The sequence below is a fragment of the Pelobates fuscus genome, chromosome 3, assembly GCF_036172605.1.
Source record: "Pelobates fuscus isolate aPelFus1 chromosome 3, aPelFus1.pri, whole genome shotgun sequence".
NCBI lineage: Eukaryota > Metazoa > Chordata > Amphibia > Anura > Pelobatidae > Pelobates > Pelobates fuscus.
The window spans coordinates 233,237,169-233,260,823 of NC_086319.1; the positions used below are offsets into that span (position 1 = coordinate 233,237,169).

The 23,655-nt window shown below is 41.9% G+C and overlaps 1 protein-coding gene across 4 annotated transcripts in view; it reads right to left on the reverse strand.

The window, feature by feature from the left end:
- The window catches only part of TMEM243 (transmembrane protein 243), a 30,138-nt gene extending 10,335 nt beyond the window's left edge, over positions 1 to 19,803 (reverse strand). The window contains exons 1-2 of one of the 4 annotated variants that reach the window (XM_063448199.1): positions 19,695 to 19,803; positions 9,996 to 10,277 (exon numbers count right to left, since the gene is read on the reverse strand). In XM_063448199.1, the coding sequence (XP_063304269.1) occupies positions 9,996 to 10,100 (105 nt within the window). In that variant the 5' untranslated portion in view covers positions 10,101 to 10,277; positions 19,695 to 19,803. The other 3 variants (XM_063448201.1, XM_063448200.1, XM_063448202.1) reach the window with 3 other exon arrangements.
- Positions 19,804 to 23,655: the final 3,852 nt, after the last annotated feature.

Consider the following 23,655-nt stretch of genomic DNA (forward strand, 5'->3'; position numbering starts at 1 on the left):
GCCCAGTGTCAACAAAGTCATCATAAAACAAACAAAGTGGTGAAGATAATATGGAGGGTGGTCTTGCCTTAATCTACCCTATATTACAGCGGAGAATTGGCTATGCTGCAAAATCAAAGAAGACAGGATAGAAAAAAGGCATGCAACATTCATTTTTTTTTCTTCACTTGATGAGGAAGGATCTTATTAGGAGTGCACTTCTTTAGGGCTAGAACCATTTACTATTCAGGAGGCTTGGTCTAACATAGAACTCTGCTCTTTTCAAAAAAGACAAAGACTTAAACAATGTAAATACCGTATATACTCGAGTATAAGCCGAGTTTTTCAGCACATTTTTTTGTGCTGAAAAACCCCAACTCGCCTTATACTCGAGTCACTGTCTGTATTAAGGCAATTTGCATTGCCATAATACAGACAGGGGGCTGTGGGGGCTGCAGAGCGTTTACTTACCTCTCCTGCAGCTCCTGTCAGCTCCCTTCTCCTCCGCGCCGGTCCGTTCAGCACCTCGGTCAGCTCCCAGTGTAAGTCGCGCGAGAGCCGCGGGGTCATAGTGCGGCTCTCGCGAGACTTACACGATGAGCTGACAGAGGAGCTGCACGGACTGGCGCGGAGGAGAAGGGAGCTGACAGGAGCTGCAGGAGAGGTAAGTGCTTCCTGCCAGCCCCCCTGCCCCCCACTGAACTGCCAATGCCACTGGACCACCAGGGAAGGAGAGCCCCCCTCCCTGGCCAGCTAGGAAGCAGGGAGGGGGGACGAAAACATTTAATAAAAATATAAATGATAAAAAAATAAATAAAAAAATGTAACAAAAAAATTGTTATTAAAATAATAATAAAAAAAAGTAATAAAAATGCCCACCCCCCCACCAAGGCTCTGCAACACACACACACACACTGCACTCATACACACAGTGCATTCATGCACACACTGCACTCATACACACACTGCATTCATTATATACACACACTGTAAATAAATATTCAATTAATATAATTTTTTTAGGATCTAATTTTATTTAGAAATTTACCAGTAGCTGCTGCATTTCCCACCCTAGTCTTATACTCGAGTCAATAAGTTTTCCCAGTTTTAAGAGGTAAAATTAGGGGCCTCGGCTTATACACACACACACACTGCACTCATACACACAGTGCATTCATGCACACACACTGCACTCACACACAGTGCATTCATGAACACACTGCACTCACACTGCATTCATTATATACACACACTGTAAATAAATATTCAAGTAATATAATTTTTTTAGGATCTAATTTTATTTAGAAATTTACCAGTAGCTGCTGCATTTCCCACCCTAGTCTTATACTAGAGTCAATAAGTTTTCCCAGTTTTAAGGGGTAAAATTAGGGGCCTCGGCTTATATTCGGGTCGGCTTATACTCGAGTATATACGGTACTCTGGTATTCTATGAATCATTGAAGAGAACGTGCACGAGTTAGCTGGAGATCATTGGAAAGAAGCCTGCCGAGTATGGCTTTATGGTAATAAGAAGTCAAAAGACTTGCACACAGAGAATATTAAAGGATTTAATCATCGGTGGTACGCCAAAGTGCTTCTGAGATATGGTTGTCTTAAAGGGACACTATAGTCACATTTGAGGTACTAACACAAGTGCATACAGTGGTCTCGTATTCATGCTTAGTTTTTTTTCCCATAGTCATTTGCAAAAACAAAAAACTTGCAGCTTTGAGCTGCATAACCTTACCCACAAAACATTTGCATGCAGAATTTAGGCAAGGAGAGATCAGTGTGAGCTTATCTGCCGAGATGACCCTGCCACTGCCTTTTATTATTATTTATACAGCGCCAGCAAATTCCATAGTGCTGTATAATGGTTATACTGTCCATTTATATAATCGCTGTAATATTTTAAAGGGATGCTATAGCCACCAAAATAACTTTAGCTTAATGAAGCTGTTCTGGTGTATAGATCTTGCCCCTGCAGTCTCATTGTTCAATTCTCTGCCATTTAGGAGTTAACCCCTTAAGGACACAGCTTCAGAAGCTTGACTTACGCTTAATGACACAAGCAATTTTTGCATTTTCTTGCTGTTTGCGTTAAACTGCAATTTGCATCTCTCTCATTTATTGCACCGGCACATATTATATACTGTTTTTTAAAGGACAGAAAGGGCTTTAATTTGATATGACATACATATATATATATATATATATATATATATATATATATATATATATATAAATGCTTACTTATTATAAAAAAAATACAGAAAAATGCAAAAAAAATGACAAATATTGTTTTGTTTTTTTTACAGTTTTTGCAATCATAATGTGTGCATAATTAGTGCAGGTTAAGGAAAGCAATTAAAAATAAATTAATTTATTTGTTCTGATTTACAGAATATATAATGTGTCTGGGATTTTAAGTTTTTTTTGGTAGTTACAGGTCACAAAGCACAAGGAGTAAAATAAAATTTTAATGTGGAGCGATTTTAGAATTTGGTATGTTTGTCTTGTAAGCCTAATAGCCATAAAAGAAAACAAAATTGCCACACAAAAGTATATATTTATATAAAGTAGACACCACAGGCTATTTACCTAAGGTTGTTTTGACACTTTCTACGTAGCCATTTTACCGCCAACCTCTGCTAAATATTGGAGTAAAATTGTGTTTTTTGGGGGTTTTCGCACACAAACTTATAACAAAGAACTTCTCATGTGTATTTTGTAAAGTTGGTGTGTGCTATTCCTGTACAAAGTTTTATTATGTGTTCAGTTACTTCTGCTGAGTACAACGGTACCCCCATTGTATGTCTTTGGCACTATTTCGTGAAGTTACAGTGCCATATAGGAGACCTATCCATTTCAGTATTCACAGTAGAATTTTGAGAGACGGATTTAATGAGCCTATGTGTCCATTTGGGGTATTATAACAGTTTGACTGTTCAAAAAAACACCACAAAGGCCTACCATTTGTAAAAGTAGACACTCCAGGGTATCTCATAAGGTGCATATTGTGCCTTAACATGCCCCCATTATTTCACCAATATATGCCAAAGTATGTGGTAAAAAATAATTTTGTGCGTTTTTTACATATGGATTGCATTTTTGCTAGGCATTTTGTATATTTCACATGTGCCACTAAGTTTAAACCCCCCAAATTACGCTCAGCTAAGTCTTCTGAGTAAAATGACACCCCCATTGTATGTCTTTGGCACTATTTCGTGGAGTTACAGTGCCATTTAAGTGACCTGTCCTTTTCAGTATTCAAAGTAGAATTTTGAGAGACGGATTTAATGAGCCTATGTGTCCATTTGGGGTATTATAACAGTTTGACTGTTCAAAAAACCCCCACAAAGGCCTACCATTTGTAAAAGTAGACACTCCAGGGTATCTCATAAAGTGCATATTGTGCCTTAACATGCCCCCATTTTTTCACCAATATATGCCAAATTATGTGGTCAAAAATTATTTTGTGCGTTTTTTACATATGGATTGCATTTTTGCTAGGCATTTTGTATATTTCACATTTGCCACTAAGTTCAAACCCCCCAAATTATGCTCAGCTAAGTCTTCTGAGTAAAATGACACCCCCATTGTATGTCTTTGGCACTATTTCGTGAAGCTATAGTGCCATATAGGAGACCTATCCATTTCAGTATTTACAGTACAATTTTGAGAGATGGATTTAATTGGCCTATGCTTCAATTTGGGGCATTATTGCAGTTGGAAAGTTAAAAAAAAAAAACCACAAAGGCCTACCATTTCCTAAAGTAGACACCCCAGGGTATTTCAAAAGGCATATTTTAAACCTTAGCGTAGGATCATTTTTTTGTTAGTTTGTACCAAGTCTAGTTGCAATTAGCATTTTTTTCTGCCTTTTTGACACACACTTGGAGATGTTACTGTATATTTTGCAATCCTTATGTGTGCTATGGCAGTATAACACCTAATATGTTGCTCAGCTATGTCCTCTTAGTGCAACAATGTGTCACGGGCAACGCTGTCACGGATTCCAAAACACAGACAGACCACAAAGAGAGAGAACACAGAGAGAGAAACTTGTAATACCGGTCCTTAGAATGGCCGTGCTATACAAGCAGAGAATAGTCAAGGTACAAGCCGAAGTCAAAGGGGTAAAGAGAAACGGAACAACGATAGGACAAGCCGAGGTCAAGGATCAGAGAAGACAGGATAAATGGGAGACAAAGCCAAGATTTGGTAACCAGACAGTTGACTAAAATCACACCCCAAAACGGGTCTGCTTATTCGGCCTGGGTGTGGAAAACTTTAAAACAATGGCCAATACATAGGCCGGGCTGAGAGGGGCAATCAGGGAAGTAATAGCTGGTCTCAACTCTTACGCCCCTCTTGTAACACACCCTGCACCTTTTCTGGGGGTTTTGTTTTTTAGGGGTTGGTGGAATCTTAAAGCAGAAGTGACCTGCCTCCATTCTTCTGCTAGGCTCCACTGATGGTCCCCCTCTGTGGCACTCAAGTAACCCAGAAATGAGCTGAAATTGAAATGAAAGGAATGTGCATTTCAGCTCAGCATTTGCCTTTTTAAAAATAATAAAGGCATTGTGGACTGCCGTCTGCATTATATATATGCCCACTTTTTTATACCATGCCCTGGTTTTGCGCATGATTAGATACAGCTGCATTGGTTGATCGGATAGATCAACTCCCCCCATGTGCCGATTATATTGCTGAATGCAGACTGGCACCCGTTTATGTTCCTCTCTGCCACGAACTGCGACCCTGCGAGTGTTTTCCCCATGGATCGTAGTTAGGATGAAAACCTCCTTTTTATCGCGGTACTTGAGTGCCAGCAGTTCATTCTGGCAGAGAGCTGCTGTTTCCCCCTTTTTTAATTTTTTTTTCTGCTAGAGCCTTTGGGAAACCTGTGCGACTCTTCCTGATAGTGCCACAGGCCACGGTCTCAAAACAGTACAGCATTTGTAAGAGTGGGATGCTGTTATAAAAGTTATCGATGTATAAGTGATAACCTTTATTGAGTAATGGCATTATTAAGTCCCAGACAATTTTCCCACTTGTCCCTACTGTATCTGGGCAACCTGGGGGATCAAGGTGGCTATCCCTTCCTTCGTATACACCATGGGTCGTCAACCTGGTCCCTACCGCCCACTAGTGGGCGTTTTAGGATTTCAGGTGGGCGGTAGGGATTTCCAGGTTTTGGCGGACGGGCGGGCGGGTGCGAGCCGGCGGTACCCCTGCGACTGGGTACCGCCGTGACAAATTGCGGCTCCGGCCCGCGCGGCAAACCGCCGGGGCCGCATATGGAGGGGTCCATCGGGTGGCCCATGCTGTCAGGGCCACCCGATGGATGTGGATTGTAAGGGGGCCCGGTCAGCGCTGGGCGCTTTAACAGCGCGACCGGGCCCCCTGTGATGACATCGCAGAGCTGGGAGGAAGTGACTGCACATCACTCCTCCCAGCTAACCCTGAGAGCCGCGCGGGAGGAAGACCAGGGAGTCAGAGTGGGAACTCTGACTCCCATCCACCTGAGCCACCACTGGACCCCAGGGAAAGTCACCCTCCTGAATCTAAAAGGTAGGAAACAGGAGGGTGACTTAAATATAATGTGTGTGTGTGTGTGTGTGTCTTTGTATGTATGTCTTGTGTGTCTGTATATATGTGTGTCTTGTGTGTGTGTATGTATGTGTGACTGTCTGTTGGTATGTGTGTCTTGTGTGTGTCTGTATGTATGTGTCTTGTGTGTATGTGTGTCTGTCTGTGTTCCTGTATGTGTCGTGTGTGTCTTGTGTATGTGTGTGTGTGTATGTATGTATGTGTGTATGTATGTGTGTGTATGTATGTGTGTGTGTATGTGTCGTGTGTGTTTGTGTCTGTATGTGTCGTGTGTGTTTGTGTCTGTATGTGTGTTGTGTGTGTGTGTGTGTGTATGTATGTGTCGTGTGTGTGTGTGTATGTATGTGTCGTGTGTGTGTGTGTGTGTATGTATGTGTCGTGTGTGTGTGTGTATGTATGTGTCGTGTGTGTATGTACGTGTGTGTCTGTATGTGTCGTGTGTGTCTGTATGTGTCGTGTGTGTCTGTATGTGTCGTGTGTGTCTGTATGTGTCGTGTGTGTCTGTATGTGTCGTGTGTATGTATGTGTCGTGTGTGTATGTATGTGTGTCGTGTGTGTATGTATGTGTGTCGTGTGTGTATGTGTCGTGTGTGTATGTATGTGTGTCGTGTGTGTATGTATGTGTGTCGTGTGTGTGTGTCGTGTGTGTCTGTGTGTGTCGTGTGTGTCTGTATGTGTCGTGTATGTATGTGTCGTGTTTGTGTGTATGTATGTGTCGTGTGTGTGTATCTATGTGTCTGTATTTGTGTATCTATGTGTCTGTATTTGTGTCTGTATGTGTATCTGTATGTGTGTTGTGTGTGTGTGTGTGTATGTATGTCGTGTGTGTATGTGTCGTGTGTGTGTATGTATGTGTCGTGTGTGTGTATCTATGTGTCTGTATTTGTGTATCTATGTGTCTGTATTTGTGTATCTATGTGTCTGTATTTGTGTATCTATGTGTCTGTATTTGTGTCTGTATGTGTATCTGTATGTGTGTTGTGTGTGTGTGTGTGTGTATGTATGTCGTGTGTGTATGTGTCGTGTGTGTGTATGTATGTGTCGTGTGTGTGTGTATGTGTCGTGTGTGTGTATGTGTGTGTGTATTTGTCGTGTGTGTATGTGTCGTGTGTGTGTATGTATGTGTGTCTGTATGTGTGTCGTGTGTGTGTCTTGTACGTGTGTCTTGTACGTGTGTCTGTCTGTTATAGTGGACTATATAGTAAGTAGGCTACCTAGCTCAGCCTTCCTACTGGGCATTGCTACAAGGAAGGTTAAAAAATAGAAAAAAGGGGGAAAAAAAAGGTGGGGAGGGGAATTGAGGAGGGAGAGGAGATGAGCTGACGCACAAGAAAAATCATAGAGAGATAATATGAGAAATCATATTATGCGCAAACAGAGAAGTCGTCTGAATATCACTGAAAGAGACCTTCGTTTGTTCCTTACGAAAATCGAACCAGAAATCAAATATTTAGTCTCGCAGCATCAACCTCAAGGATCTCATTAATCACTAGTAAAGGTAATTTCAATTTACTTTATTGTTTTCTCATTAAACTTTATAAAGTTAAAAACCTTATAAACCTGCATTAAGTAGAAATAAAAAGATAAATGTACGTACATTTATTTTTTGTAAAACACCCTCCTTTCTAAAAAATATTCCGCATTTGCGCGAAAACTGGTGGGCGGTAAGGAAATTTTTTCAACCAAAAAGTTGCATTAGTGGGCGGTAGGTAAAAAAAGGTTGACTACCACTGGTATACACGGAAGGTGTATAAATAGCCACTGCCACTTTCACATAATTTATAAAATTTTATCCCATACCGGGATCTTTTGGATGGGATGTATTGTCTAAATCCCAGTCTTCCCTTATATTTCATGAGGGACTCATGAATTGAAATTAGTTTTTTGGGGGTGTAAATAGTGGCAAATTTTTCATTTAAGTTGGTAATTAGAGGGCGTATTTTATAAAGAATGTCATACTGCGGATGACCTTTTGGGGGGCACTTCATATTGTCATTAAAATGCATAAAACGCAGTATGTCCTCATATCTCTCCCTATGCATAGTCTGGGAAAACATGGGGGTATTAAAAATAGGATTTTTAGTCCAGTACATTCTAATTGTGGGCTTTTTAACTACCCCCATTAACATGGTCAGTGCCCAGAATTGTTTAATTTCTGGCACACTGGTTGGGTACCATCTCTCTGTCCTGGCGATTCGGGAGTCTTGGTTGCGTGCAAGATATTGCTCCGCATACAGATTCGTCTGGGTAACTACCTCCCCAAAAAAATCACCCCCCAAAAACAGCTCCATACAATCCAGCGCATTATAGCCAGACAGGTCAGCCTGTATGCCAGGATTGCCAGTGAACACTGGGATGTCTGGCGAAAAATGATTAGGGGGTACCCAGTCATCTGCGCCATATTGAACATTAGGGGAAATCAGCGATTTCCTCTGATGTTACTGCACTATCTGGCACATAGTCCCTGTCCCCTGCGTCACTCCCTGCGTCACTCTCTGAGGCAGTGTCGGTCGCCTCTGAGTCGGCGGCTAACAGGGCATAAGCCTCCTCTGCGCTATACTTTCGCAACATTTTTAATACAGTTAACACAGCTAAGAAAACTTTAACTAAATAACTAAACTTTTTTTTTTTTTTAACCCCTAACTAAATTCCCCAAATTACCAATAAATTCAACCCACCAACTAACTAAATCACAAATTAATAAAATAAAAGAATAAAATTTAACCCCTTAGGGTTACAAAAAAATTAAATTTAACCCTTAAGTGTAAAAAAAAAAAATAGATCACAGTAAAGTACTGTGACCTGTATATTGATCACTGCTAGCAGTGATCAAGCAGCAGGGAAAGGGTTAATATTTTTTTTAAAGGAAGGGGAAAGGGATTAGGAACCTTTTAAAGATATTCACTATTCTTCTGGGACACAATGTTGCAACGATCCGTCTCTCTCCACTTCACAAACCCACACGAGGTGGAGGGAGGCGGTTCAGATATCCCAGCAGTATTGTGACCGCTGTGACTGGCTGTTACAGCGATCACATGTGCTGGGACATCGCGATTTGCTGTTGCTGGTCTGCCCCTGACTCAGAGGGACCCAGCAACAGCGTTAACACCGCGGTCGCCGGCACTGCGCGATCGCGGCGTTAATTTTACCGCGTGACGGACGAGGTCCGTCACCCGTCGTTAAGGGCATCCCCAGGATGACGGACCTCGTCCGTCACCCGTCGTGAAGGGGTTAAATCACTTTTGTTTCTGTTTATGCAGCCTGCATTAAAACAAAATAGTTTCATTTTCAATCACGTGTAACTTCATTTCAATGTTTTTATCCCCTGCTCTGTAAATTAAACTTTCTTCTGCAGGGTCTAGCATGCTATTAACAGAGCAGGAGATAAGAAATTCTAAATTAAACAGAATTTGCAATAAAGTAAGTTTAAACATTAGATGCCTATTTACAGTAGGTATTTGAGGTATGAATAGGGCTATATAAATAAAGTGATTTAATTCCTAAATGGCAGAAAATGGAGCAGTGAGACTGCAGGGGCATGATCTATACACCAGAACAGCTTCATTAAGCTAAAGTTGTTTTTGTGACTATAGTGTCCCTTTAATCATAAATGTGTTGGTCTAGCTAAGGTTGGGGGGCTGAATTTCTCCAACAGGTAGCAGCTGCTATAAGGTTTTTTTTTTTGTTTTTTGTTTTTTAATTAAAGGGACAGCCTACAAACACCAGAACCAATACATGCTGTTGTAGTTGTATTGCAAGTAGTCTGTGGACACTGTCCCATAGTTTTGATCCGTCTGGCAGCAGGAGGGGAGCACATTGCACAGCGCTCCCACCCTACTATTTATTCCTTGTATTGTGGCCAAGCTGCAGACGAGGAGCTTGTTTTCCTCTACCCAGTCTGACAGGAACTGTGAATGGATGGCGCCAAACTTCTTCCTGTTAAACCAGTGGAGGGAAACAAGCTACTTTACTCCACGTCTCGACCACATTACACAGGGGGGGTAAGCTTGCACATTTGGAAGGTGTGGGGGAGGGGTAAGACACATGGTGGGGCTGGAATTAAACATGAATGTAGGTACTGGGAGAATGATTGAGACATGTGGATGGTGGGGGGGCTAAGGGAATGAGACAGATGGTGGGGAGGGAATGAAACCCATGAATAGAGGTGCTGCAAAGGAATGAGACACATGAGGAAAGGAGGCTGTGGGAATGAGACACATGGGATAATATTTGATATGAGACAATATTTGATTCTGTTGAATACTCCAATAAATTAAATTGCAGCTCTTGAATATTTCTAAATGTTAACATGAGGCTCTTACGAACAAGACGTTTGGCCACCCCTCCCATATATGTATATATAGAATTGAAAACATACCAGAAATATATTGCATGCTTACCCTAGCAGAGGTTTCCCCAAACAAAGGTCTGTTGTCCAGGCCACCTGTTCCATAGGTCCTGGTGGTATAATCCTCCATTATAAACGGAGTATCTTCTTCAGTCATTAAACTAGAGTTTGTGTATTAAAGCATACACCTTTCTGCAAGAATGCAAGCACCTTCAACATAGGTCGTCGAGAGCAGCTTATTCGTGGACTGTACACTGTAGTGGCAGAAGTACAGATGGACTCTCTGTGAGAGTGATACAGTACTTCGAATCTTCACTTCATGGTTATTTGATTCCTGTAAACATAAAGAACTAGTGTTGCATGTGGAAAAAAATGAAATGAGGAGACAATTCACAAAACAGTGAGCTATTAAGCAACAAGCAAACCTCTTATAGTTGGTTCTCAAATACTGCCAACAAAAGCACGATTTACATAAATTTTTTCAATCTTTACAATTTGAAGTACACTTTTAAGATTTGATTTTCAAGGACATTGCTTTGAAAGTGAAGCTTGAATTAGATCACAGTATGAACTAAGGATTCTATACTTGCGAAATGAACTACATTGATTGTGGTCTATGATAATAGCTATCCAGCTTGTGCTCATATGTAGGAATATTTTAGCACATAAATTTTTTTGCTAAAATTACTTGTCAAGCACAAGTAATTTAAAGGGACACTAAGCAACATAACCACTACAGCTTGGTTATGTTTACAAGAATCTGTCAGAACTGTTTAGGAGCAGTTTGAAGACAAATAAGAACTGAATAAAAAATAAATAAATAAATAAATATATAGATATATCTCCAAATGATAAGTATGACAAGCACTCACGGTTTTGTTAAAAGTTGTAGATTTTATTCATACATGTTAAAAATGGCAGCTCAACGTTTCAGTCCTCTCCTGGGACTTTCATCATCTCCTGATGAAAGTCCCAGACGAGGACTGAAACGTTGAGCTGCCATTTTTAACACGTATGAATAAAATCTACAACTTTTAACAAAACCGTGAGTGCTGGTCATACTTATCATTTGGATATTTGAATCTTCCCTGGACTGCAAGCACCCGGATTCTATACTTTGAGCCTGTGTGCAAGGAATTGGTGTATATATATATATATATATATCTCCCCAAAGCTCCTGCACTCCAACACCTGGTGCTCTGAACACATAAAGTATAAATATTGAAAGAAATACCAGCACTCCAGGATTTGGTAAAAAAAAGATAAGTTCTTCTTTATTCTTACAGTTCCAAACTGTCAACGTTTCAGCTCTTGTACAGAGCTTTCATCTGGTCAAGAGCTGAAACGTTGACCGTATCCCCCTACCCAGGATTCAGAGACCACCCTCTCCTCTGTTGCATAAAGAACACTTGAATGACACAATATCAACATAAATGTTTGACAACCTGCACTCTCAGACAAACAATGTATCTAAGTTTAATGCAATTTGCATTGATGAGGGAGAACCCCAGTTTTATCAACAAAAAGAATATAAAACTGGAACGAAAAAGTATGATATCTCAAGGCACCACTTCTATCGCGAGAAATATGTACTTTAAGAAGAGATGCACTACAGAAACCAGATACCATTCAGTCCCAAACCCTGAGGCTTAGCATCCGGAGGGACCCAGGTAAGTTGCAAAAGAAAAAAAAAAGGATTGACTTCTTACCGGGGATAGGCTCCAGGGTAACCTGCCATCATAACTAATACAACAGGCTGTACTGGCTCATTTTAACCTCCAGACCTGGCAAGAAAAAAAAACAACTAAGAAACCCCCTCTGAAAAGCTTAATGTGTGTAGAGTGTATCTGCTTTTCATTTTACAAAGAGAGCTAAGAGTTGGTCAGCTGCGTGCTAAGGCAAGCCTAAGCAATCTGTTTTTTTACAGATAGCAGATGCCTATTCTGCCTCAATGTGCTGTATCAGGAAGGGAGAATGAAGGCGGGCAGCCAGCGAGTTCTGATGTCTGTGCTCTTCCAGCACTTCTCCCCAGTGCCCTGCAGTGATGCCTTGATCCAGGTTATGATGTCACTCTGCCCCCAGCATCACTAAGTGGCTGTGGAAGGAGCAGAACTTCCTTGCCACCTGCCTACAGTATGACCAGACAACAAGCCACCCTCCGATCGCATGATTCAACCTTACACATGGGAATGTTTTTTAGGTTTTTTTTTTTTACTCTCCTTTCTTCCCCACGCTGTGCCTGTCTCCCCGCAGCTTGCCCTGCCTCTATGGCCAAGATCATCAAGCTTGATTATATCCATAGGAAAAGTATTGGGAAGCTATTGCGCATGTGCTGCAAAACGTTGCACCAATCAGCATCTCACCAATGCATCTCTATGGGGAATGTTTAGCGCCTCCATGCAGAGTGTGGATACACTTAATATAGGTGCTGCTGAGATAGGAAGCACTTTAGTGGCCATCTGTGTGACTGACATTAGAGGTGTTACTAGGCAGAAATGTAAACACTGCCTTTTCTATGAAAAGGCAGTGTTTACACTGAAAACCCTGCAGAGACAGGCTATAGACGACAGAACCACTAAATCATCTGTAGTGATCCTGGTGACTATAGTGTCCCTTTAAGAATTGTAATGTTGGCAGTAAAAATAAAGCTTTGTAAGACTAAAGAAAACCTGGCTCTTAACATTTTTAACAGACTTCTAGATTTAAAGCAAATTTGTCACGTCCAGATGGATAGATATAGTAATTATATACATGCATGCATGTTTTCAGTGGAAGTATATCTATTAAACAGTGATTTTTAAATTTTGGCAATGGAGCATCCCTTTAAAGTAAAGTAAAGCATGTTATTTATATAGCATCAACATATTCTGCATCGCTGTACAAAAGGTATACTAACAAACATTTAATTTAGAGAAAATTAGACGTATAGCAAGAGGAGGAGACGAGGGACCTACTCAAACAAGTTTCTATTCAGTGTTTATAATAGAAACACTGCCAGAACAAACACATTGCTTTTTCCTAATGCTTTTATTGGTTCAGTAATTGAACAAAGAAAAAATATACATGTGCAGCTTTTAGAAACATAGAACAGATAAGAACAGTTTTGGCCCACCTGTTGTGAGAGTTTGAAAAGCTGAATTTTACTAACCTTTAATCCCATTGCCATGCTAATCTCCCCACAGTTGCTCCGCCTCCTTGGCTGAGATCATAAAGATTAATGATCTCAGCCAATCCAATGCTTCCCCATAGAAAAACATTGGGAGGATAGACAGCATGCACAGCGAAATGTTGCGCTGCGCCAATCCAATTGAATAGCCAGGTTTAACTATAAAGGCAGAAGCCCCTTTAGTACGGTCAGGAAGACAACCACTAGAGTTGCATTTAACCCTTCCATGAAAACACTGATATTTCTACAAAAAATTTAATGTTTATATGGAAAGGTTAAAATTATAGGACCATGGCATTAATATAAAGTGGCCTGAGTGACTTTAGTTTGTCCTTCAAAATGTACAGTTAGATAGGTATTCCAAACCTGACACAAAGAAGCGCTAGGCTTTTCCACACATCTCCACTGGTACAATGAACACGTTCATCTAAAGCAGCTTTTTGCACTACTTTCCTTGGTAATTACTAATAGATACAAAAATAAATCATTTTCTTTCTGCTCACAGTCTTATGAGCTAGTGAGTCCAAGATAAAAATAAAACCAGAATAATCCCTTTCACTTCAGTTTAATTTCATGAACCATTGAAATAGTTTCATAGGCTTTTTCAATGCACACCATAATTAAAAGTAAGATGAATAACTATAGGACAAAATATTAGGGAAAAATCTATCATTTGCAGCTCATTCATATTATTTTTCATTATTCATTTTATTATCTAGATATTTATATATAATATGTATTTAAAACAAATTGATATATCACTTAAAGGACCACTATAGGCACCCAGACCACTTCAGATTAATGAAGTGGTCTGGGTGCCAGGTCCAGCTAGGATTAACCCTTTTTTCTATAAACATAGCAGTTTCAGAGAAACTGCTATGTTTATAATAAGGTTAATACAGCCTCTAGTGGCTGTATCATTGACAGCCGCTTCCTACTGTGATTTTCACAGTGAGAAGACGCCAGCGTCCATAGGAAAGCATTGTGAATGCTTTCCTATGGATTGGCTGAATGCGCGCGCGGCTCCTGCTGCACATGCACATTCAGACGATGACGTCGCTATGGAGGAGGAGAGTCCCCCGCCCGGCGCTGGAGAAAGAGGTAAGTTTAACCCCTTCCACTCCCTAGAGCCCGGTCGGGAGGGGGACCCTGAGGGTGGGGGCACCCTCAGGGCACTATAGTGCCAGGAAAACGAGTATGTTTTCAAGGCACTATAGTGGTCCTTTAACCCCTTAAGGACCAAACTTCTGGAATAAAAGGGAATCATGACAGGTCACACATGTCATGTGTCCATAAGGGGTTAAAGAGTAGCCAATTCTTCATAAGTAAAGGATTTCAAGTTTTGAAGATGTAGTGTGCGTTATGGAGCATATACAAGAATTGCATTCCAATACTGAGAAAAGGCCGTCATTCAAAACGGATTGCACATAAAAATGCACTCTAACAGATGAAAGGTGTAGTTTACATTACTTTCTGTTTTGCAATATGGATGTTTGCCATTCCACTCTGAGAAGAACCCTCAAGACCAAGAGATCTTTTCTTGATAACCTTTCAGGAAAAAAGTTCTTTAAAATATTTGGAGATGACTCATGCTTTCCATGTAAAAGTAAATTTCTTGTAAAACCAGAGGAAGGAGAGGCACAATCACATGGCTGAGCGGGGCAGGTACAACGCTAGAAGGATACAGATCATACGGTGGATGCCATTATGTGCCGTCTCCCATGCGCCAACCGCTTCAGGACTGAGCCGGTTTATAGCTTCACCTATATGCCGACATAATTGCACGCGGGCATCACAGACGCACACACATACTTTGGCGTCACAATGGCATTTCTGACCAATCTCTGCCATCTTAGGGATAAACACATTTTAGATTTTCATCAGTGCCCTGTCGTGGTTTCCATTTACTGGTAATCGGAGAGTGCATTTATCTTGAATTTCAATTTGGCTATTTTGACCGTGGCTTGTTATTAACTATTCTTATTTCTGGTATCCTAGATCTACTGGCCTGTCTTCTCAAACCGGTCTCATTTTGTATTTGTTACCATGGCTTGTCTCGGGCCGTTCTATATTTACATAAAATATGGCCACACTAAGGCCTTATAACATCTATATTTCAAATGATTTTAGATTATATATTACTTTACTGAGACGCTGCATGTTGGGTCATAGTTTATCCTGACACAGAGTGACTAACCCCTTGGAAATTTAGTCAAAATAACCAAACTGAAAAAAGTCAGCTGGGCTTTCAATTCAGCTATTCTGGCTTTAATTTTGAAATTAACTTTAAATTCATATTTAATTTTCACTTTAGTGAAAAACCATGACAGATACTAATGAAAAGGCATCTTTTCATCCTTAATTTTGATATTGCATGGAGCACCAACATATTATAGAATGAAAAAAAGCATATTACAATATATAGCAACACCCTTGTGGGTTTCTCCACAAACACCACAACCAAACAGTATATCAAATAGAATGGTCAAAGAGCAACACCGTGGTGAAGAAAATGGCAGCAATTATACATATCATGTAAGCCTTTATAGGGTAATATGGACTGACAAACAGCCAATATGCCACAACATAGGCCTAACAAATGCTTCTGCCAAAATTTGACCTTAATAAAATGAAATGGGGAGGTCTATTTTGGGATTTCATAAACAAGAAGCACATATGAAACAAACAACCCTCAGGTACACACCTGGTGATATCTACTGGCAACTGATATTTTCGTAACTGCTATTAAACTGCTATGTACCTCTCCAAATATTCACTGTTTTTTCTTCTTCTAAAAGCAAAAGTTTATGCATCTAAACAATTGGAAGTCTTGTCTGTAAAAATAACAAACAGAATGTAATATGTGTAGGTGCATTCATTTTTACCAAAAAGTCAAAACAGCTTGTGTCTTTAAGTACCAAACAAGTAAAATTAGGCTTTGTTACAAAATGGTTAAGGGAAACAGACACCATGTAAGCCAATTAAATCACCAGGAGCATTCCATTGGTTTCCGGGGCAATTACTGCACGTTTAACCCTTTAAACGATGACCTTTTACATGGTTGGAAAGTTGGGTTTAAAAGGCCATCCTCATGAAAGTTACACGGTAGAATTGTCATGCCACATCTTATCTTTCTCTGCATATCAAATGTAGAAATGAATACACTGCACATGTAAGGAATAACCTTTCAAGCACAGCAGGACAACACCCAACATATCCCGATCACAATCCAAAATAGTTCCACGATACATACAAAAATGCTCATCAATTTCTATAGGTGTCTATGTTTATAAAATATATACTTTTGTTGCCAGTTGAAACTCCAAAACAATTATTAAGCTCAAAATACACTTTAAAAAAATGATTTAATTTAGAACTAAATCATACTCATGAGTTTTTCCACAAATCAGGACAGAATAATCACTAGTAGGCAACCCTTGTCACTTCCGATTTTGTGGACTACATCTGCCACAATGCTTTGCCAGCATTATTTCGGTCAGAAAAATATGGGAGATGTAGCGCACAACATCTGGAGTGCCGAAGGTTGTTTAGCCCTGCACTAGTGTATCACTGAGAGATGTGCTCATCCATCTTCTTTTAAAAATACAATAAAAACATACAAGGGGTTGTTTTTTTCAGTTAAATTATAACCAGCTGTCATGAATCTTTCAAGAAATAGTCCTGCCTCCAGCAAGCACAAGATAAAAACAAATAAAGACCACTATTTGTAATTTCAATAAATGAAAATAGCTAAGCACTCTAGACTTGCGAAAATGCAAAATGAAGAACATTTTCCAACATCTGATGATAAAAGAGCTACTCCAATCATCAAAACCACTACACACCACTGTAGCAGTTAAGATGTGAGGCGTACACTGGCCTGGTTCCTTGGTAATGGGAAAAACTGGTAAGCAACAGTTTCACCCATTACCTGGGTTCATTACAGGCTCCAATGATGTTGGTCAACTGATATGCTTCAGACTTCGGCAGAATACCAGAAGCTGCAACCATTCATTGGCTGAGAACGTCAACATATCCCTTTAGCCAATGAATGCAATTTGGTGCAGTACAAGTTGCACAGAATTGACATTAGCAAGCACCGTACTCTAGTTCCAGGTTGACTAATGACACCGCCACCAATGTGCACTAGCCTCCCAATGCGTCTCAGTGAGGAAGCATTGGATTGGCTGAGATAATGAACATTGATGATCTCAACCAAATACGTGTAATAATCACCTTTAAAACTCTTACATAAACCCTAGCAAATGTACATATTGATGGGGGTGGGGGAAGGGGTCACTTATCAATTATTTAGCTTTGCATAAGAATTTACTGACAGGAAAAGCATGACAGACCTCCCACAGGCAGTCCTTATGCTCTCCAGGCATGGCAACTACGGTGAAACCGCTGTGATTGCTATAGTAACACTGTTCCGGGAAGCATCTCTGATTAGAGCAAAGGCAAAGTGTAGGCAAACCAGAGGCAGATGTTATAGAAGTGTAGCACCCTCTTAGATAAGGATATAGCAACGCTGGATCAGAGGCGAGTTTATATTGAATGAATCATGTTTCTCTGTGATATATAAACTTTCCTATTCAATGCATGTGAAGGGATCGATATGAAAGTCAACTTATAATGACCAATTTACTTTACAGCCATTCACTGGTTAAATTAATTACTTTAACAGGACCATAAATAAGGCCCCCAAACCACTTCACCTCAATGAAGTGGCCTGGGTGCAGTGGACCTGTCCTTTTAACCCTTAAATGTTAATTATTGCAGGTTTTTTGTTTTACATTGCACGGTTAAGCCCACTTCCAAGTAAAACCTGGTCGGGTGATACAGAAGCCCCCATCGGAAAGCATTGATTCAATACTTTCCAACAGGGAAGTTTAGATACAAGCATGGTGTTTGCTGTGCATGCGCATTAGGTCCTCAATGCTCCTCTATGAGGAACATTGGATTGGACAATTTCAGAGAAGGCCATACCTCCTCGAGGACATCAGGGGAGGTCGAGAGGTCAGCAGTGCCAAGGGGATCTTGGCGCTGGAAAAAGCTGAGCAAAACTTTCATATTGCTTTTTACATTTTATTATGCATGGTGGGGGATAGACTTTAACACAGGTAGGGACAGTGACACTAAAGCATCAGGAATACAGATTTGTATTTCAAATGCTATAATGTTCCTCTAAGATATGGATAAAACGAACATTGTTAATGCAGTAGAGGAACTTCTGCATTACCAATACCGAACAGTGGTCTGGGCTACGAGTGTCTTGGTAACATCCATTTTGATCAAGCCGTTTGAAAAATGTTAAAGGATGGCCGAATGACCCGTAACAAATACATCCTCATGTGCATAGACTGTACCTTTAAAAAAAAAAAAAAAAAAAAAAGGACACTCCAGAAAGCCTCAGATTGGGAGCATCAGCTGACACTCTCAGCGGCTCCCAGTCTGAGGTTTCCAATGGGCAGAGCCGACAGGCACCGGATTGATGACTTTGGGGATAAACTATTTTGCTATTGCGCCCAGGCACCTCTTCACCCCATAACTTCATTCCGATTAAGTTGTTATGGTGCCCATATTGTTCTTGACATTTTCCCAACATTTTGCAATTTGATTATCAGATCACAATTCACTCTTTAACAAATACACTCCTTGGGTTCATATCGGAATGACATGTTTTAGTGTAAATTGTCAAAATGGGTTATATATTTTTTTCACAATCTATTTTAGCATAAAATGTAGATTCTGCTCAATTCTAATTCCTTTTGAATAATTTCCAACGTAAGGACTACTGCTTTAAATAAGCATGTGTTTATCATATCTTTATCTCAGATGATCCTTGAAGCCAGAAAAACCTTGGAAGAATTAATATTCGTGATCATAAATACCAAACACAACAAAAGTTGAATTGCAATACAGAACACACACTATGCTGGAGACAAACTATACACATTGAGTGTTATCAGGCAGAGGGAATTTCAAACTCAATGCCAAAATAACAATAACAACAATAAAATGAAATGTAAGCGAGCAGAGCAGCAATGTGCTATCCATGCCCAGCCAGGCACAGTCCGAGTAACATATTAGGGGGCGAGGGGGTGTTAAAAAACAATTGTCTGGAATTTAAAAGACAACTAAAAGTGAACTTCAAATTTTAGACAAAAAAAACAAAACAGAGAAATAAGTCCCAAATCTCCAAGTTATGTATGTTTTGGCTGAGCTATTGTGACCCCCGAGTTCCCCTATAATGGGCCGGTGCCGGGCTGGGAGCAGGGCTGCGGGTTACCCGGGGTCAGTGTGAATGCCCCCAGACCGGGTGACATGCTGTGACACTAGCTTACCCCACAGCCAGTCAGCTCGGAGCTCCAATCACAGCACACACAATCCGGGCACTGCACTGACAGCCGTGACCCCGCCCCCCGCCTTTAACGCGCTATGCGCTCTATAGTGACAGCGCGTGACAGTGAGCCAGGTACCGGTCTGTGTCCCGCGCTGCGCGTGCCCGCCTCGCCGGTGTTACAGTGAAACAGCCGTTGCCCCCAGCGTCGCGCGCCGCCCCTCCCCCTCAGAGCGTGTCACCTGCAGCATCCCGCCGGAGAGGGCGGCGCCAGCATGAGTCCAGACCAGGAGCGCGTTACCCGGACAACCAGAACCCGGGCCGGCGTTCTAAAGGTGCAACGGAGGAAGAGTATGCGCATGCGTAACCGTACTTCTTAACTTCTAGAGAGGGTTTGGCTGGGGGAACTTGGCTCCGCCTACTAGTGCGTCATTTACAGTGCGGGATTATTGTAATGGAACGTTGATGATGTTAGTGTATTCCCAGCAGGAAATAACTCCGCACTACACCCATTCCCAGCATTAGTAGGACATATAGCGGGTATAACGTATTCCTCTATACCTGTACTGTCTGCTGACACACCCTAAGGCTATTCCTACTGACCTGAAATGGGAGTGTGATGTAATTCCAGTAAAATACAAGTTTAGCAGGCTAAGATTGCCACAAGGCATATGTATGTATATGTGTTTGTAGTATCAGTTAGTTAATTACACGTAGCTAAGATACTGTTATCACTGTACTGACCAGGTGCAGGAATGTAAGAACTGGAATTACGCGTCCCTCTCCTTTGTATCAGATGAGCCACGTGGTTAGACCGGATGGATGAGTTTAGACTCTATTTATTAAATAGGTTAAGGGTATGTGTGGGTGTAGTTAATTGTGGGAGGAGCTACAGTGCTATATAAGGAATGTACTCTATGTATTCAGTACTCAGACTTTGCTGTATTTTGGTGACGCTAGTCCCTCTGAGTCCCGATCGGTGATCCAATAAAGAATCTCTTCCTTCCTGAAGAAACCTGTGTCCATCTCTCTGTGCTTGGCTTCCGTCAGTTTCTCCGGTATCATTTGGTGCATTGGCCGGGAAGCTCATCGTTCAACGGTAGCTGAGAGGCAGAGGCGTGAGACGGTCTATCTTTGCCCACGTTCTCTACGGCTGCACCCCTGAACTTCTGCGTGGACCTCCCTTCGTCTCGGCGCCACTGGTCTGTTGTCCAGGAGATCATCGGCCTCTACGTGAGAAGTGCTGGGGTGTCCCCGTCGATGAGTGTGAACTCAGGTTCAGGAACGAGGAGGTAAGACAACTGCTGTTTTAGACGGCAGGACCCACTAGGGGTATACCGATTGTGCGGTAGGCCCAAAGGGGTTTTGAATCTGTGTATCTGCCCCCTCTGTCGGAGGGAAGGAGCGAAGGCGCACCGCTCGATCGAACGCTCTTTAGTCAGACCGTTTGATTTGGTTAGTCAGGCGGGGTCCTGGTGTAAATAGCCCTAGCCGGACACCGGTGTCTTGTCTAGACTAGCGTTCTAGGGTGTATATTACGTTCGCTAGGTCGGAGGGACCGGGAGACTAAGCGGCGCCTGTGTAAATTCGGTTCGCTAGTTCTCATCCTATCTGGGCTAAGTGGGAAGGCGTGTAAATTTGGAACCCACTAGACTTTTGATAGTGCGACTAAGAGGCGCCTGTGTAAATTCGGTTCTCTAGCTCGCTATATATGTGGTGATTGGGCAGTGTGGCTAACCAAAACGGGTGTATATAGTTTTAGGTAGTCCATTCAAGGTACTGGCCAATAGTTTAGTTGGGAATTGTAAATGTGTTAACGATTGTTTTAGTAAAGTGTATATCTTGTTAGATAGCGCGAGCTCAGCCGTCTAGCGAGAGTGTTAATAGTGTGTTGCTGTATTATAGTGCACGGTACCATAACCCTGTATATTTACTGACATTATATAATAAGTACTAATCATTGTCGTCCATTGCATGTTTAACACCATAACCACTAATAATTGTATTGTGACCTTAACTTGTGCTTTGACCTATGCTAACCGTACTGTAACCGCTATTTGTAAAAGACGATGTTACTGGGGTGTGTTATAGACGGGTAATTCGTATATAGAGAATTATAGCGTGGGTGACTGTATAGTTACGCCAAAGGGCATAATATTGATTATATAGTGACTGGTGTAACAGCTGTGTGTGTACGGGAATTCCCTGAGTGTTTATTGTTATTGTGTACGTTTCACTTGGTAACCGTACCACGTGGTGCTGTTGCCAGAGGAAACGGGTGTGACTGTTGAATAGTACGCGTGTATAGTATTCGTTGTCGACGACGTTCCATTGTTAAGTATGGGTGCGTCGCAGTCAACGATTCCGGATCCCTTAGGATGTATGGTTAAGAATTTTAAAAAGGGATTCAAAGTTTGTGATTTTGGGGTAAAGATGTCTCCTGTACGTTTGGTCACTTTGTGTACTAGGGAGTGGCCTACTTTGGTTGCGGCATGGCCGCCACGTGGCAGTTTGGATCTAACTCTGGTACAGCGCTTACACGTGGCTGTATCAGGTAGGCCTGAACTTTACGGCCAGTTTCCTTATATTGACTGTTGGAGACAGGCCGTAAATGACTCGCCAAAATGGCTCCAGACATGCCACGAGGAGCAGTGTCGCCTCATGGTAGCTAGGACTTGCTCGTCCACTAGGACTGGTGTTAGGCCCATTTTGGACACGCCCCCTGAGTCCGAGATCCCTTTGCCGCCCCCTTACTTTCCGTTAAGAAGAAGTGACGCAAACGCAGGAAGTCCTGCACCCCTCCCCTCATTACCCTCATCCACTTCCGCTTCCTCCTCCAGTACAGGATCCACCCCCCCTCGTACTAAATCTCCCCTTCCGGAACCAGAATCCACCCCCATTAGAAACGAATATCCTGATTTGGCGCCACTTCAGACTTCCGGTCAAGCTTCATCTAGCTCGGCTCGAAGTGTTTTATTTACGACCTTTTCCCAAAACCGACCTCCCACATCCCCATACCCTATCTCTCCCCGACCGGAACCCATGACTGACGCCTCTCTACGTAGCCCCATCCAAATCCGACAGTTGACTGGTGCCCAACAATTAAAGCACTATCAGATGCCTCTTCGTCTGAATCCCGGGTCAGCTTATATCGATGCCGCAGGTCAAATGGCACACGCTGACCCAGTCTTCGTATATGTCCCATTTACCACAACCGATCTTTTAAACTGGAAGACCCATAATTCCTCGTATACTGAGAAACCACAAGCTATGACTGATCTGTTCACCTCAATAGTACAGACGCATAATCCGACATGGGCTGATTGCCAGCAGTTACTAATGACTTTATTTAACAATGAGGAAAGGACAAGAATAAATCAAGCAGCCATTAAAGCATTAGAGGATAGAGCCCGTGCTTTGAACCAAGCCAATCCAGCAGCATGGGCCGCGACACACTATCCCAACACCGATCCCGATTGGAACGTAAATGGTGCTGATATGGTTCAACTCAGAGCCTATAGAGACGCTATAATTGCTGGCATGAAAGCCGGAGGAAAGAAAGCCATTAACATGTCGAAGACAGTTGAGGTGATCCAGAAAAGCGATGAAGCGCCCAGTGTCTTTTATGACCGATTATTGGAGGCATACCGCTTGTATACCCCCTTTAATCCGGAAGACGCAGACAATTCCCGAATGGTTAACTCCGCCTTTGTCAGCCAAGCATACGGAGATATTAAGCGCAAGCTACAAAAGTTAGAAGGGTTTGCAGGTATGTCCATCACCCAACTAATGGAGGTAGCAAATAAGGTCTATATGAACAGGGATACAGAAAGTAAGAAAGAGGAAGAGCGCAAGATGCGTAAAAAGGCTGATATGCTAGCGGTAGCGATCGCAGGCGTAGATAAACGGGGCCCAGATAGAGGCAATAATAGATGGAGTAGGGAGCCTTTGAGTATGGATCAATGCGCGTATTGCAAGGAAGAAGGGCATTGGAGGAACGAATGTCCGCAAAGAGAGCAGTACGAGAGAGACCAACCCAGGGCAGGCTACGGAAACTTTAGAGGTAGAGCGAGAGGTAGAGGAGGCCCCGGAGGGAGTAATGGTTATAGAGGGAGTAATGGGAACAGAGGAAGTGTTAGGGAAGACAGGTATATTCCAGCAGCGCAAAGGTCCCGCGATAGAGAAGGTAGGGACTTTGTAGGA